Below are 17,374 nucleotides of genomic sequence, written 5' to 3' on the forward strand. Positions count from 1 at the left end.
GTCTCTTAACGTCGTCTCTCTCTCTCGTCTGGCTTTAGTGCAAAAGGAGAAGGGCTACGGGAGCCTGCAGGACGAGGCGGTGAAGATGTTTAACTCGCTCCAGGAGATGGAGATCGTCTCAGACCCCGTGAACATCATCCAGGGCATCCTGCAGACCTGCCACGACCTGCGGCCACTCAGAGACGAGGTGTACTGTCAGCTGATCAAACAGACCAATCACGTGCCGCAGCCCAACAGCCCGGCCAACCGCGCCCACTGGCACCTGCTCACCTGCATGAGCTGCACCTTCCTGCCCAGCCGTGCCATCCTGCGCTACCTCCGCTTCCATCTGAAGAGGTAAACACGCTCTCCTTGTGAGCGGGGCTTATTTGGGCTACGACTCCGAGTTCTTTGTTCAGCGCTTTTAACGTCTGTGAATGATGTGGTAGGGTGAGGGAGCGTTACTCTGGCACTGAGATAGAGAAGTACGCACACTTCATCGCTGAGTCTCTGAAGAGGACAAAGACACGGGAGTACGTGCCGTCTCAGGACGAGAGTGCCGCCCTGCTGGTCAGACAAGAAATGTCGACGACTGTGTACTGTCACGGAGGAGGATCCTGCAAGATATCCATCAACTCACACACGACTGCTGGAGAGGTGAGAGCCCTTTCATCAGATCTCTGCGCTATATATTTGTCGTGTTATGATGGAAGGTAACACTAGATTTGATTTGTGAAGGTGGTGGAGAAGCTGATTCGTGGTCTGGCGATGGAGGACAGCAGGAACATGTTCTCTCTGTTTGAACACAATAAGGTGGCGAGTCGAGCTATAGAGAGTCGTGTGATTGTGGCTGATATTCTAGCAAAGTTTGAGAGGTAAATACAGCTCTAATGATATATCAGGACCAGTGTTGGGCAAGTTACCGTGAAAAAGTAATGGATTACTAGTTACTAAATACATTCAATAGTGTCATTAGATTACTTTACAAATTACTCTCTCCAAAAAGTATTACTATTACTAAAGTAGTATTACTACTATTAAAATTACTATTACTAATTCCTTTCTATATCATATATCAACCTTGATTAGTTCAGTGATTCAAGGATAGACATGAAACATCTTATTTAATTCATTTAAATAATTAATGAATAACTGCATTAATTAACTACAAATATTCTTATTAACTGACCAAAGTCTACAAATGTGGATGCGTTAAAGCATTATTTTTAAGTTAGACTTGTTCAGTTGAATGTTTCAGTTTGCATGAATATAAACACACAAGGTTCAATGTTGTCCGTTCAATAGCATGTTTAATGTTCAATGTAAATGCGATTGAAATGTGTTTTGAAAGTAAATCATTTACTTGAATTAGCTTAATTATAAAATGTTGTTCAAAATATTGTGATACTGTCATGAACCCTGAGGATAACCATTGACAACGACCATTGACATCAAAAACGAAAGATGTGAAATGACTTTTAAACATTATTTAAAAACTGTTTGTTAGCTGAAGCAGTGTTTTGCTCTTTAGGTTGGCGGGCGGTGAGGAGGAGGAGGAGGAAGGACCCTGGAGACTTTATTTCAAACTCTATTGTTTTCTGGATGTTGAAAGCATGCCGAAAGAAGGAGTGGAATTTGCCTTCATGTTCGAGCAGGTGAACTTCAATTTTATATTTTGTTTAACCATAAAAGAAGGGGTTCTCTTTTTGCAAGGCAAATTTTTTTAAGAAAGAATTTTTGTTAAACCAAATCATATACAACTATACAGCGCTTGAACATCAGTTCTTATGGTTGTCGGTTTTATTTTATGATTTTAAATTGCACAACATATAAGATACGTTTCTATGTATGGCACAAAAAACGTTCCTCCCTCCTGGATCCATGTTGGGCCCCCAGTTTGTGAACCACTAAATTAAAGAGCTCCTGAAAGACGGCATCTGGGGAAATTAAATTGATGTATTAAATACACCTTTCAAAAGTTCTTTTATTATAGCAAACTCATCAAAACTTTAGAATACAAACACAAATGTACTTTGGAAATTGTGCAATAAATAGAAATAGAAATAAATAGAAAAAAATTATATATTTATATATTTCAGGTTTTTTGATTAAATCATAACGCATAATTATAATTTTCTCTAAGAAGTTCATGAAAAACAGATGAGTTCCTCTAAACTGAAATTACTTTTGACCTATGGTGAATATATTAATATATAATGAAACTTTTAAAAGAACTTTCATTAGAATATGTGTTGATTGTGATAATTATTTAATTATGTTCGTGAATGTTTTTAAAGTGAAAATCTTTTTTATTCATCTTCCATCTCTTCTCTCTCCTCACGCTGTCTCTCGTTTATATTCATCTCTTCAGGCTCATGAGAGTTTGATCAACGGTCATTTCCCGGCGTGTGAGGACACTCTTCAGCGCCTCGCGGCTCTGCGTCTGCAGTACATTCATGGTGATGTGGCCCGTACGCCCTGGAGTCTGAGCAGCGTGTATCCGGTGGGTCGACTCCGCACACGGATCCTTCAGTCCACTAAAGCCGGAGCGGCCGGAGTCCAGGGGGCTTGTATGGTCGGGGCCGGAGTTCACACGTTAGAAAGGCGGAAGGCAAACTTTCTGGACGGCACCTTGAGACGCAGCTTTAAGACGGGATCTCTGAAGAAACAGCGTGTGGAGGAGGAACAGATGCTGGAGATGTTCGTGAAGGAGGAGATGTCGGCCGCTCTCGCCAGCGTGTTGGAGAAATGGAGTCGTCTGCAGGGAATGCCTCAGCATCAGGCCATGCTTACATACATGACTGTCATTAAAGAATGGCCGGGATATGGATCCACACTCTTTGACGTGGAGGTATGAATCTGTTTAAAACATCCCAGATTACAAGATTACGATGTGAATTTGATCATGATTGTGTGTGTGTGTGTTCAGTGTAAGGAGGGAGGTTTTCCTCATGATCTGTGGTTGGGTGTCAGTGCTGAAAACGTCTCGGTGTACAAACGCGGTGAACCCAAACCTCTCGAGACCTTCCAGTATGAACACATCGTTTTCTTCGGAGCGCCACAGCCCAGCACTTACAAAATCATCGTGGATGAACGGGAGATGTTCTTTGAAACGTCTCAGGTAACCGAGGAAAATACACCACAATTCCTATTATATTCTCTATTCCTATGTTATCAGACAGAAAGTTGTGCAAGTGATTTCAAACCGTACAATTAAAACCACGACAGAGCATCACAGAATTAAAACATAGATGGGCTTTTAACATTGTGCTTAACTTCAGCTTGTATGTTAATTCATTTGTTAATTTAGTTTACACTTAATCATCAGATTTACATTGTGAGATTTCACAGATCGACACACAGTTATCATGTGTTTATTGTGACTGTTGCACGCTGTGTTCATATGATCAATGTTTTGTCATCATGAATACCACCATAACAAACAGGGATGGGAGGGTTACTTTTAAGGCCTAGTCCACATGTACACAGGTATTTTTATAAACAGAGTTTTTCCTTCCTCGCATCCACACGAAAATGCTTAAACACGGTATAAAGCGCTGTCAAATGCATGCCAAACCAACAGGTGGCGATATAACCCAAACCATAAAGCTGTGTTGGCCAATCAGAAGCCTGGAATCTAACGTAAAACAAAGGAGATAGCTGCACGCATTTCAATGTCATACGGCAAATCGCCAGAGTATCGAAAAAAGTTTTCAAAAAAGTTTGTTTTCAATGACCGTGTAGGCCTACTATGTTTGTGTGGACGAACGGCCAAACCGCAGAGGAAGAACTGAGGATTTGAAAATACCCGTGTTCATGTAAACATGGCCTAAAATGTATTTCACTACAGAGAATACATGCTTCAAAAAATAATCTGTACGTAATTCGTTTTGTTACCTAATTGAAATACTTTAGAATATGTTGGACTAATAAGGTACTGTATATAACACAATTGATTTCACCAAACAGAGGATTTCGTCTGCATTTTATTTTAAACAACAAGTTTTACAGTTTCATCATTATACATTATAGTCCACCATTGTGAGTGCATGTCTTACAATTGTAAGAAAAGAAGTCAGAAGTTATAAACAAAACTTGCATATTTGTCAAGGGGTATAAAACTTATGAGCATAAATGTAGTTTAGGATGCTTTTGCAGATTATCAAAGTCAAAGAATCAACAGTTACGGTTTACATGAATTGGCTTTTACAGTTGATGTTAATGTTTTAATGAAATAAATGACAGTAAAATTCCAAGTAATTGCTTTAGCAATCTAAAATACTTCACAGATGTAACTGTAATGTGATTACTACCATTTAGAAGTAATAAATGCAGTAACACAAACTTAGAGCACTTTTCCACCATCACGCCGAACCGTTCTAAGCACAGTCTGAAACGTTACAGTTATGTTTCCACGTGAGCCTGGTTCATCACGGCACGATTACAAACCGCTCGGCTCTAAATTTTCGGCAGGGTCGTCTGACCGCTAATGAGTGCGCGCAGAGGCGTTCTAGCTCAGTCTCTTGTGTTATCAAGGCATCGCGTGACGCATTTGTGTTAACTTCATGTGTTTACATCAAATGAAAGCATTTACGTACCCGCTGGCATGGATCGCACGGAGTGAAACGATTAATCAGTGAGAAGGATTCTGGGCGATGGTGGAAAAGCGCTCTAACTACCATGAATTTCAGCGCTCCCCAGCCCTGATTATAAACCCCGGGGCAAGAAACAAATGATCCCAGCATGAACCAAAACATCAGAATTAAGTGTGAAGAAACGGTCTGATGTCTTTACTCATAATGGGTAGCGTGATGAGCGCTGTGTGTTTTTGTGCTTGAAGGTGGGTGAAATCACAAAGATCATGAAGGCGTACATCAACATGATTGTAAAGAAGCGCTGCAGTGTCATGTCCATCACCAGCAACAGCAGCGCATGGATGAGGTGATCGGCATCCAATCAGAGAGCTCAAAGACCGTGACATCATCACAGCGTGGATCACCGAACACAACAGCACACTCCAGCCTATCGACGATTCGTCTTGACCAGTTTTACTTTGAAAAAGCACAACGACACAAGTCTTATCTGTTCACTTGTGACCGAACCCCGTTCATTTCTTTCCGTTTGTTGTTTCCTTACACTCACAACGCAGTTTCCTGAGGTCTGGATATTGTGTTTGTGTGATCATTGAGTTGTTTTATAAAGCTGTGACCGCTGAGGGCTGTGTCACTTCATCTGATCTGTGCTCAGTGTTCTGTGAACATCAGCTCGTGTTTGAGACCCTTCATTCTTCTTCAACAGCACAACAAACACTCTTATTTTGTATTGAACAGCGGCGGCTATACACGAATGACGTGGTACATTTGATATGAAGACTTTGGGTGTAAATTTACTGTCAATCCTCCAGCAACCCAAGACTTTTATTCTGTACCGATGCACAGCCGCCTGAATGAGCGATGTGATGTTCATGGGTGCCTCTCTATACAGATGGAATAATGGTGGAGGTTTATATAAAGCAGGTCTTGTCTGTCTGCACGTTGCCAGCAATGTAAAGACGCCCCGCCAACAGATAAGTATTAAACTCAAGATTTGGTTAGCATGTCTTTGTATTGTTTCACTACACGGATGGATTGTATGACACTACGCTGTTGTCATGTGACAGATCTGGAGATGTTTTGGTTAAACTAAGGTTATATTGGTTAAACTATAGCCTCAAATGATGCTTCTTGCTCATTGGTTGCTGTTGGTATTGGGGGAGGGACATTATCAATATTTATTATGCTTTGATTGGATAGAAATATGTGACAAACTTAGCATTTTTGCTTCATTTTCCAGGGATCAGAAAGACCATTTTAAATGCATAGATGTTATGCATTACAATATAAATTATCTATAAACTTTCAATTCAACTGATCTCATAATGCATTTCAGTTCTCATGGATGGACCGGCCCGTACCAAATATCCAAAGTGACCCGATAAACATAACCATTAAACAATTGAGACCATGTCAGGTGGAAGTTTACAGTGTTTTGAACATTATTTTGCTGTTTTGCATTTTATCATCTACTGTGAGGCCAAACCAACCTCGTGTCTTATCACGCCTGAACTTCTTTGGTACTCTGACCCGTTCCAGACAGTTGTCATGTGGTCATACAGCCGGAGAGAGACTTAACAGAGAACTCTTGATCTACACGGGAGGAGTTTTTCTGTATTTTTTTGGTGTGTGAGTATAATCCTGCAACAGTACTTGTGTAATTTTGCTGTTTGATATGCACATGATATTTGTCCGTGTTCTGCAAGCTCTTTTGTGAACGTGTGTTTTAATTTAATGATGGATCGACACAAAGAAGAGAAAAGATGATGAAAATGTTTATGCAATGAAGCGTCTGTGTACGGGTGTTTCTGAATTATGAGTATATTTATGAAATATATATCTGGACAGGGCTCATTGAAGGTTTGCTGTGTTTTTCTGACATGATATAGTCTTATATGATATGATAGTGTTTAGATGATATTTGGAGAGGAGGGCATTGTGATACCTGTCAAGGGCAAGTGGACATTTAATGTGATGATGAGGATGATGTGTGTGTGTGTGTGTGTGTGTGTGTGTGTTAGAAGCAGGTGGTGTGTACCCTTCCATCACAGTTTTCTGTCTCTTCAGAAATATTGATTTTCAATTGCGAACAGAGCAGCCAAAAAGAATCAGGAGCTACTGCACAGATTCATTCTGCCTCATATAAACACGCTAACACACACACACACACACACACAGAGATCAGTATACTACAGTATACTACATTTCGTTACACTACATTTCGTTACACTGTACCTGTATATGTGTAATGACAATAAAGTTGAATCTAATCTAATCTAATAACACACACACACACACACACACACACACAGATCAGTATAACACACACACACACACACACAGATCAGTATAACACACACACACACACAGAGATCAGTATAACACACACACACACACACACACAGAGATCAGTATAACACACACACACACACACACACACACACACACACACAGAGATCAGTATAACACACACACACACACAGATCAGTATAACACACTGATAACACAGTTGGATCTCTCTCTGTCACATTCACACTGGGGTTCTTGCTCAGCTGCGGGCAGCCAGTACAAGGCCTGAAGTAATGTTCTTATTACCATTGTTATTATACAATAAATTATACACAAAAATAATAATAGTTGTGCTTGTTAAAACATACTGAGAGAGAAAAATGCTTTCTTTTGTAACTGGCTTTACAAAGCGCTTTAATAAATTGTTGTAACTTAGGATGTGGTTTATTTTGTCTAATGGTCTTTGAGATGAATATTATAAGATATATGACAAGTAAATATCATTGAATCAGTTTCATTTCTATGTAATGCATGTGCTTATAAACACCAGGGGGCGCCGTTCCCCTTCTCTTTTATTCACAGATTCATTCGTATACTCGTTTCTGGACGCCATCGTGTTCTGTTGTTTCATCATTTTACTGTAATGCCGCTACTGGACTGTTAACTTTGTAATATATAATAAACGTAACACTTGCATTAATGCATATTTATATCAAAGTATCGTTGTTATATAATTCTTTACAGGCATCCTGTGGTTATTGTTAACAAGATGTTAATCTATCCAGTCTGTCCAGTTCACGAATGCCAATGCTGGACTTTCGTAATTGAACGACTGCAACCTGACGTCAGCATTGCGTCATTAATATTCATTAGCCACGCCTTCGCCAGGTAAGAGTCACAAATCCTATTCACTCTCAGAAGAGAAAGTAGAACAAACCTGTTCTCAGCGTTATTTCAGCTCCACGGGCCTAACAGCAGCAAACTCTGAGCTCTCGGGAAATAGAAGAGTTTATCCTGCTTGATAGTTTTGTTGATTTTAAAGAAGAGAAGATGAGTTTTATTCCCGTGCTTCTGCTTCTCTTTGCTTTGAGCTCAACACTGGCACAGAAAACGACACCGGACGCATCAACACTGAGGACTAAAGTCACAGAACAAACTACAACACAAACTACAAAACAGACTACGACACCACCTCCAAGTAAGACAAACAGATACTTCTGTTACAATCTACATTTGTATTATTTGAAGGAAAATTCATAAACAATTAACCATTTAATAGATTAAAGCACTTTTAGTTATGTTGATATTGTTCTTTACTATTTATAGTGTGATTGTTTTCTGGCTGTATACTGTGTGTTTAAACATTTATTCCCATGGGAGACTGATATATTATGTAATATGTGTAAATAACTGTGATTTCCCATGATGCTTTTCTGAGGTTTCATAGCTGGAGGTGGTCTCAAAGGCCCCTCTTACATAACACAAGTGTGCTATAAGTAAACTTCTTGACGGAAGATAATAAAGTACGCTCTTGTTCTTCCTTTCAAATAAATACATCTACATTAAAGTATACAAATTACAAAATTATATAAATGACACTTTATTACAATACACTAAATTACAGATATGTCTCAGTATATGTAACCTACACATGTCCTCAGTCCTTTAATAGAGGTATACTTAAAAGTATAATAAAGTATTCTATTGAATAGCTATTAAATCTGAAAACTACTACGTTAGCAGTACTGACTGTATACTTCAAATTGTAATATCATAAAAAAAATGCCCTTCAAGTATTGAACTACTATCAGTTTACCTGTTAAGCTGCAAGTACAAGTGGAAATGAAGTTGTGAACTTACGTACACTTCAAGAATACTTAAAATATTACGTTCATGAACTACAAAGTGGGCCAGTTTTGTTCCAAGTAGGATTGAAAAAGAACACTTAAAAGTAGTGATATTCTTATAATATTAGATATTATAACACTTATACATTTAGTCAGACATTCAATTATACCAGAAGTTTACTGTGTTCTCAATAAAATAATAAAATGAGTTGAAGTGCACTTATTTTGTGTGGGGGTCTAAATGTTGACTATTATATAAAGTGAGTCACTGAACGTCACAGATGTGTAAACAATATCATTCTATTATAAATGAAAACATGTGATTTGTGTTTTTAAACTTCCTCTAAAAAGCACGTGAAGATGAAATCCACAGTTATGATGTCTACTCTCTCTCTTCTCATTTCTTTAGGTTGTGAGAGCAAAAACGGCACTAGCTGTGAAGAATGCTTGTCAAATGTCAATGTGAGTTTGGATGAATCTCTTTCTCTTTGTGTTGTGATCCTTATGTTTCATTCACACTACATTTACATTTAGTCATATACCAGCACTAAAGCGATATGTCATACTGGATCAATTACACAATAGGTGCTAATACCAAGTTACTAGTTTTAACAAAAGCAAGGTGTTTATGAACAACACCTGTTGAGAGAGAGAGAGAGAGAGAGAGAGAGAGAGAGGTTTTATGTGCACTTTGCATATTTGGTAAGATGCAGTTAAACACAGCCGTCTTTAAAGAGAAAGGTAGACGTGATATCTGATGCGAATCAGAAACAGACAAACACAAACAGCTCACATTCAGAGCGTCAGGAGGAATAAATGTAGCTGGATAGGTTGGATATTTTTACACTGATCAGATTGTGAGTCATCTCACCTGTTGAACAGGTTCAGGCTGTTCCGGATGTTTTGAAGTCATTACAGTGTTTCTTGGAGCCCCTCCAAACAGCTCTCTGCTTTATTCAGTTGATTTAAAATCACTTGTATAGCATGCATACTATTTTCCTCTTAAAAAAAAACCATAACCCACAGTAGAAAACATTAAAGGGATAGTTCACCCCCCCCCAAAAAAAACAACTCTGCATTTACTCACTCTCCAGTTGTTGTTAACCTGTATACATTTTATTCGTCCTGGTGATCACAAAGATATTTGGAAGAACGTTAGAGACCAAGAGTCCTCAGGGATCATTGACTTACATAGTAGAAGCAATTATTGTGAGTATTTTTTTGTTCTGTTGAACACAGAATGAGATGTTTGGAAGAATTTATGAGAAGCAAACCGTTCTGGGGCCACAATAACATTTGTTCTGCAATGGTAGTTCTTGCAAAGAACTGTTTGTCACTAACATTCTTCCAAATATCTTTTTGTGTTTGTGTGTGTGTGTGTGTGTGTTCAACCGAACAAAGAAATGCATGTGGTTTTGGAACAGCCTGAGGGTGAGTTAATGTTTTGGGCGGAGTATCTCTTGAACTATTCACTGACATAATTTGTACAGCAACGAAAAAATCTTAGACGAACATCGAAGGAGTGAACTGAGCCAATGTAGAGACTAGATTCTCTTTTGACCCCCACATCATAATGTGTTTAAAATGATTTGTTTTCATCTCCTCTGAGACGTTTGCTTTTGTGTTTTTTAAAGCTGTAGAATGACACTGTGTGTGAAGTCCACATATCTGTGTCGTATTTTCCATTCAGTTGTCATATTCACGATCGTCTTCAGTGTTTCTGTTACACAATTGAATCACAACAGACGGACCGAAAAGTGTTTTTTTTTCATACGTGTGTTTAGTGTTTATGGTGCATCCCAAACAAGAGGTGTCTGACATACCCGGTCAAAACCATCCTGCCCCCCAATTCCCTCTGCCCGCTAAATGATGCTCGCTGGGGTCTGTGCACAAGTAAGAAATGTTTCCTCCATTCTGTTTCCTTCATTTTATCCAAGCACTTGATCCGATGTTCATTTGTTTAGAGGATGATGCATCACTTTCTTCTCTTCTTTCTGTTGTGAAATTCAGTAAACTTCCAGATCTTGATCATCACGCTGTCCGTGGCTGGAGCGCTCCTCATCATTGGCTTTTTTATCTGCATCTTCTGTTGCTGCAAGTGTGAGAACATCGGGTAAGACTGAAGATGTGTTAACCCCGTGTGTCACATGACCTTCAATAACCAAAACTGCATCGATAATGATTTTTCATTTCATCATAGATCCGGTCGAATTGAAAAAAATATGAACCGGAAGGCAGACAAGAGAAAGACAAAACAAGGGGAGAGGTGAGATCTTACAACCGCCTCCCATAATGCTTAAACAAGTTCAACATGATTGCTGTTTTAAATTCATGTTCTTCATTCGTATGAGGCTTTGTTTGTTGTGTTCCTTATGGCTAGATTTTCATCAGAAATGATTGACCATCCAGAAATGAATATAGCTGTTGAGTGAACTTATCAGTACTTCAGTCTATCTTACAAGTTTAAAATGTAAAACGGCAAAACCATAATAATCTCAAATTCTTCAAACAAACATTTATCTGAGCGCAGAAGCATCGTAGTTCCAATACAAACTTGGCATTTCCCAGCACACGACCCACATCACGTTATGAGGAACTTATATTTGACAAAAGATGAAAAACCAGTTTAACAGCTGTAAAGGGCACTTATGTAAGGGTGGGTGTGTCTAGACTTCACAATACATTACATTTAAATTTAGTCATTTAGCAGACGTTTTTATCCAAAGCGACTTACAAATGAGGCAAAACAATGGAAGCATTCCGTTCAACAAAAGGTCTAGAATGCAAAAGTGCTATAGAACCGGTCTCAGTGCACACTCAGAGCTATACAAGTACACACATGTAGACAATACATGTAAACATAACTTCGATTTTTTTTTGTGAAAGATACGAAGAGTGGGAAAGTGATAGAAATAGGAGTCTGTAGTATTGTGTCAGGTGTTGACGAAAGAGATGTGCTCATTTGTAAAAGCGCCATAAACATTTAATACATGCAAAAATGTGTATAACTAGCTGTGTATAAAAGCAATAGAAGCATGTGTGAACGTGTATGTGTGTGGTTAGAGAAGGAGTTCATGTCCTTGTCATTTTGTCTCACAGAACCGCAGAGCTGAAGACAAGACATGATGAGATCCGGCAAAAATATGGTGAGTTTCTCTCGTCTGTATCTGTAGGAGTCAGAGAAATGAAAGAGGTATTATGCATCACAAACCAATGAGTCCAGGGCATTAATATGAGTGTTCAGAGTGACTGAAACTGTGGCTGTGTGTCTGAATTCTCCCCCATGTCTCCTATAAAGTGCACTCTGTCTGGTCTCCGCCATTTTGTAGTGTCCGAAATTCTGAGTGAACAACTTATTCCCTACATTCGTTCACTACTTTTTGCCCACAATGCATTCTGATTTTGAGTGTACATCCAATGTACCCTTCTCACTCATTATTTCACATGATACAGCGCGAATAAACTGTCTGATTAAAATCAGCTGGTGGAGAGTGAAGGTTAATGCCATAGGTATCAGGTCGATGCCACGAATGCACTAACTATGTTTATACTTTGTTCTTGTTGACAGTTATTTTCTAATTTTTTAATAAACTGATTAAATGAATGTATAGACAGTGGTGCTTTTTTAAATATAGTAAATCATTGAATTACACGTAATAAAAATAAACATGGCAACAGTTGATTTGTTCTCTTTATAAAAAATATTTATAATATATATATATATTTATAATATAAACAAGTTGACAATACAAAAATGTGACAAATAAAGTAAAAATTTACGTTTTTAACCATTTAAACCATTAACCATAAAGGTTGTATTATAGCGTTATGACGAAGGTCCGCATCAGAACTGTCAGACGCAGGTTATATGACGTCACTGTCCGAAATCTTTCACTCATTTTCATTCACTTCTTCCCCATATAGTGGACTATTTAGCAGACTCTATATAGGGAATAGTGAACGAGTAAACAAGTGAGCGAGTTCAAGCGCATCTTGTGTGTGGTATTTGAATGTGGTTGTGCGCCCTCTGCTGGTAATAATGCGTTCTGTCCTCTTGTTTACTCAGTTCAGGGTGTATCTGTACATTCTGTTTTCTATGTTATATAGTGTAAATAAACAAACTCTTCCTGTTCTGATGAGACATTAGACATTAAGACATTAGTGAAATAAAGACATTAACAGTCTTTCATTACAAATATCTTTTGGATTTTACGTCTTGTTTTCTGAAATACCACCGAAACCAATCAAAATATATCTTCCAGTGGCATAAGAAAAACAAACTTGATTCCAAAGGAAACAACCTCATCGGCAGATATTTTCCCTTTATTTTGATTATTATTTCAGAAAACAACATGTTTGTGAGAATATGTCTTTATTTAAGAAAATGTTGAAGATTTCTTTGATTTGAGTTGTTTTGTTGCAGATTTGGTGTTAATCTCTCTCTCTCTCTCTCTCTCAGGTCTCAGCCGAGCGAGCCCATACGCCAGATTTGAAAATCCCACCTAAAAGTGTTGGTTTTAATGTGTCATAGATATATTCTTTTACAGTCTATAGTCTCCATGCAAACAGGAAGAATGTGATTCTGCTATTCTGCACATTGTGATTTCTACAGTATCAGAATTCATCTTCAGATATTTCCTATTCAGTTATTTTATTCTGTATATCTCAGAAACATTTGAACTTTCTCGGGTAGGCCTCATTTCTTGTAAAATGGTTACTTTGTTACGTATGAATAAGACTGCCTGTATTTATTTATGTTAAGTGGACATGTATGTTGTATGAAGTGTTTTTGTCCGACACTGATAAAGCTTCAGAATGCTGACACAGCACACAGTCTCTATAGCTCTGAATGAGCTCAGCGTCCGCACGGCTTTGACATCTGCACACGTTTCTCACGCTCTGTGAACGATTACAGCACGTGCAATCAGAATAAAAATCACCCATTTTAGAAAAATACTAATGTGTGTTTACTCTTTTATACCAGTTAAAAGGAGATTCTTAAAAACCTAAACCAGACTCTTCAGCGTGTACTAAATGACTAATTTCTGCATGACTCATTCACTGCCTATAGATATACTTTTGTAAAGACCTGTCATGATTTAATGACAGGTCTATTTTTTATAACATTTTCTATAAAATATGTCCAAGTTACTTTGTTAATCTCAAAACAATGTGAGGTCATATTCACTGTGTTACACATAAGCTACTCTGGGTAGCTTGTCGAAAACAGCAACTATTAACTATTATTTCTGTGCACTTCCATCAAATAAACCGTTCCATTCACTTTCTGGGAAAGATGTGAAAGTTCATAGTATAACCTTTAAAGTGAACTACTCCTTTAAGACGCTTACTATAGTATCAAAATGTGATTTCTTTTGAACTCTTATCAACTATTTACTTCAGTAGTTGAATTACATCTATTCTAACAGCTGCCAGAATTATGGTCTTATGGAAGTTAACTGTGATTTTACCACATGGACAGTAGTTTAATCATTCATTTTTGTTGTAAAACTGTGGTCATGCAAATGTTAATCAATCCATTAAATTTTTTACTACACTTGAAATTTTTAAACTGCAATCAAAATAATTTAAAGGGTATAAAACGATATTTTCCTATCTGTCACAAACACGCCAAAAGAACTGACTGGGTGAATTTATTTAATATTTTTTTTTTCGTGTGAATATCGCCCTCCCAACATACAGTTAATTCTTTTAAAACAGTTTTTGACGTGTATATATTAAATATATAAAAAAGAACAATATTCCGTCCGTCACAATAACAGGGAAATGGCCCTGTCCTCAAACACAGGCCCGTGTGCATCATATACATAAATTCGCGGGGGAGCTTTGCGCGCTCTCGCGAGCGAGCGTCACGTGACGCGAAACCGTCCAATCGTTGTTAAAGTAGGTAAAGGAAAGCGCGTCCCCGTCGGCAGCTGTGTTGCTCTACGGTGTGGAGAGCGCATCTTGTGTTCGCGGTATCTTCATAATACAGACAAATACACATCTGCAAAATGTCCGAAGACAAGCCCAAGGTGAGCAGCCGCTTTATAGCAAAACGATATGTTTAAAATGTGGTTTAACGTGAGCAGATTGCGGCCGAGTTCGGCTTCGTTTTGCGCAGCCTTGAGGTGATCGTCAGATTGCGCATTTGTGCGGGAGAAAGACGGTCGGAGAGCGATCATCGTCTTTTTTTTACATTCACGCTCCATCCGTTTTCATTTCTGAGGTGAATGTTCACAAGATTTGATGTTTTTGATGGAGGGTAAAGCGGTGGTTCATTCAAAGTTCGCCATTGTTGTGCGCTCGCCGCGCGTTTTTTTTCCCGGCGTAATTCGGCGTTTGCGGGTTTTTCCTTTGTGAGATCCGGAGCGGCCGGGCTACGCCATTTGCGTAAGAGGGAAAAAAACCTCACGCGAGGCAGCGATCATTCTCTGTTTGTGCGGAAACAAGACGCTCAAATCGTTTTTTGACTTTGTTTAAATGAATTCGTGCTAAAAGTTTTGTTTGTGGTGTCGGTGTGTAGTTTGAGTGACACACCGCTGCGCCAGATGCTTAAAAATGGCGCACAAGAACCACAGCGGTATTTGACAAGGCGGTGAATATTCCGTTCCAATGGCCGCTGTGAACGTAAAGACTCGGACCAGCGTTTTTGCATTCGGCTTTTGTGTCTTGTTGCACATTTTCTTGTGTTTCTGCACTGAATCGTGTGAATCGGTCGCGTGAAGTAAACTTTTAGCATCTAAGTTAGTGGACTTTCCAACAATTCAAATATTTGCCGGAGGCCTCTGTTAGGAAAAGACAGCAGGGTTTACTCTAGTAAATGTGTAGTAAGCATGGATTTGATGGATTATATATTACTGTAATTTAGCTTTGCTACAAATATCCTGGTTAAGCGTTGGGTCCTTACTCTAGTAAAACTATGAGTAATGGTTTACGTTGCACTGTTGAATCTCTCATCATATGTCATACATGCACTAACATGATTATCATTTGTGATTTTAGGAAGGAGTGAAGACCGAGAACGACCACATCAATCTGAAGGTGGCGGGACAGGATGGCTCTGTGGTCCAGTTTAAAATTAAAAGGCACACGCCACTCAGCAAATTAATGAAAGCTTATTGTGAGAGACAGGTAAGATGCTTTCAGATGATTAGATAAGAAGAAGAAACATGGTAAATAGTGTAACTACAGTCATTCAGATCGAGCGTTAATATCTCATGTTTTTAATGGCAGTCAAATCACACATGTTAAATGTTTGTGATATCTTCTCTTAATCCCTGTATTTAGTTTCTCACTTCCCTTTAAATTTAAAGACTTTCTTGACTGTTTTGGACTGATGAAATACTGCTTTCCTTTCAGGGATTGTCAATAAGACAGATTAGATTCAGGTTTGATGGACAGCCCATAAACGAAACAGACACACCGGCGCAGGTAAAATCAATAAAACGTTCTAGATGTAAAGCTTCTCTCACTACAAGTTATCTATGTTTTCAATCTGGGGATCTGAATTTTGATGAACTTGAATCAAGTGAAGTAATTCATAATGATGTGTCTTGTCTTCATACAATATGATTACTGACTGTGTTTTCTCACTTGTGTGTAACAGTTGGAGATGGAGGACGAGGACACAATCGATGTATTTCAGCAACAAACTGGGGGCGTCTGCTAAAACACCACCCGGACCCCACACTTATCTATTTTATTCCTCATGTTGTTTTCATTCGAATGCTTTCACATTATTCCATCCCCCCTCTCTTCAATTCTCTTGTCAGCTTAAGCTTTCCTCGAGTGGCCATCACAGCGTGTTTTCAGTACTCAATATTTATACTCATTAATTAGACAGATACTGTGTTGGGGAAACTCAAGATGGCTGCCGGAGGTTGCAGTTGATCGAGCCTCACAATGATCGCTGATTCACAAACCCACCGGCCGATCAAACAGGGAACAGTTGACCCCCATAGTTACTTTACCCTTTTTAAACGAAGGGGAAGCTGTTTTCTTTTTCTCCGATCCTTGATAGCTTCAAGCCGGGCTGTTTCAACTCTGATTCTCTTTGTATGTTGTAGAAATATTCAACCGGTGTTGTATTCATCTGCCTTTTTAACAGGGCTGCTTCTCACTGCATGGGTGGGCTTGGGGGGTCATTTCTTATTGGCCGTTTAAGAGACTTGACTTCATGACACGATTTCTAATGATACCTTCTGGACCAAACCCCAAAGGTACTCCAGTTACAGGATTTAGACAACGCTTTACCCCACTAGTTTATACTTTTAAATGTCTGTAGAAATGTCCACCCACTATTCTCATTTCCTCATGTCTCTCTTGTAAAGGCGCGAAGGATGTAAGAATACCAATGTCTTTTTGTTTTGTTTTTTAAATCCCCCCCAAATTGTTGCCAGGTCTTGAAGTAAAACAAAAGGGAATCTTTTCCGGCTTTGTAGCGGAGATGTCGTTCATCTCTCGTAAGGTCTGGTGTAATCTTTTTAAAACATCTCTAGCCCACCAGAGAGGCGGCATGTAAAGGTCGAGGTTAAAGATTTCCAGATGTTTGCATCCTTCTGTACTGATTTGTACATTTTTTTGTTGTCCTTTACTACTGTAAACAATAAATATAGTTTGGTACTCATTTTGTACTTGTCATGTCTGGACAGTGAATGATGTTTG

The 17,374-nt window shown here is 38.7% G+C and overlaps 3 protein-coding genes across 3 annotated transcripts in view; all 3 read left to right on the forward strand.

Moving 5' to 3' along the window:
* myo10l1 (myosin X, like 1) overlaps nt 1–7,295 on the forward strand; it is a 45,596-nt gene extending 38,301 nt beyond the window's left edge. The window contains exons 34-40 of the mRNA XM_056750655.1: nt 39–336; nt 429–636; nt 718–854; nt 1,511–1,634; nt 2,351–2,830; nt 2,909–3,100; nt 4,820–7,295. Coding sequence (XP_056606633.1) covers nt 39–336; nt 429–636; nt 718–854; nt 1,511–1,634; nt 2,351–2,830; nt 2,909–3,100; nt 4,820–4,924 — 1,544 coding nt within the window. The 3' untranslated portion in view covers nt 4,925–7,295. The remainder of the gene's footprint in view (nt 1–38; nt 337–428; nt 637–717; nt 855–1,510; nt 1,635–2,350; nt 2,831–2,908; nt 3,101–4,819) is intronic.
* A 123-nt stretch (nt 7,296–7,418) lies between these two features.
* Nucleotides 7,419–13,663, forward strand: pttg1ipa (PTTG1 interacting protein a). The gene is made up of 7 exons (XM_056750653.1): nt 7,419–8,058; nt 9,117–9,169; nt 10,492–10,600; nt 10,718–10,820; nt 10,908–10,973; nt 11,807–11,853; nt 13,167–13,663. Exons 1-7 carry the CDS (start codon nt 7,911–7,913, stop codon nt 13,211–13,213), a joined length of 573 nt encoding a protein of 190 aa, XP_056606631.1. The 5' UTR covers nt 7,419–7,910; the 3' UTR covers nt 13,214–13,663.
* Nucleotides 13,664–14,586: 923 nt separating this feature from the next.
* sumo3a (small ubiquitin like modifier 3a) lies at nt 14,587–17,336 on the forward strand. Its single transcript, XM_056750428.1, has 4 exons — nt 14,587–14,742; nt 15,713–15,841; nt 16,070–16,141; nt 16,317–17,336. The coding sequence occupies exons 1-4, from the start codon at nt 14,722–14,724 to the stop codon at nt 16,377–16,379; spliced, it is 285 nt and encodes a 94-aa protein (XP_056606406.1). The 5' UTR covers nt 14,587–14,721; the 3' UTR covers nt 16,380–17,336.
* Nucleotides 17,337–17,374: the final 38 nt, after the last annotated feature.

This window comes from Triplophysa dalaica, chromosome 6 (genome assembly GCF_015846415.1).
Source record: "Triplophysa dalaica isolate WHDGS20190420 chromosome 6, ASM1584641v1, whole genome shotgun sequence".
NCBI classification, from domain to species: domain Eukaryota; kingdom Metazoa; phylum Chordata; class Actinopteri; order Cypriniformes; family Nemacheilidae; genus Triplophysa; species Triplophysa dalaica.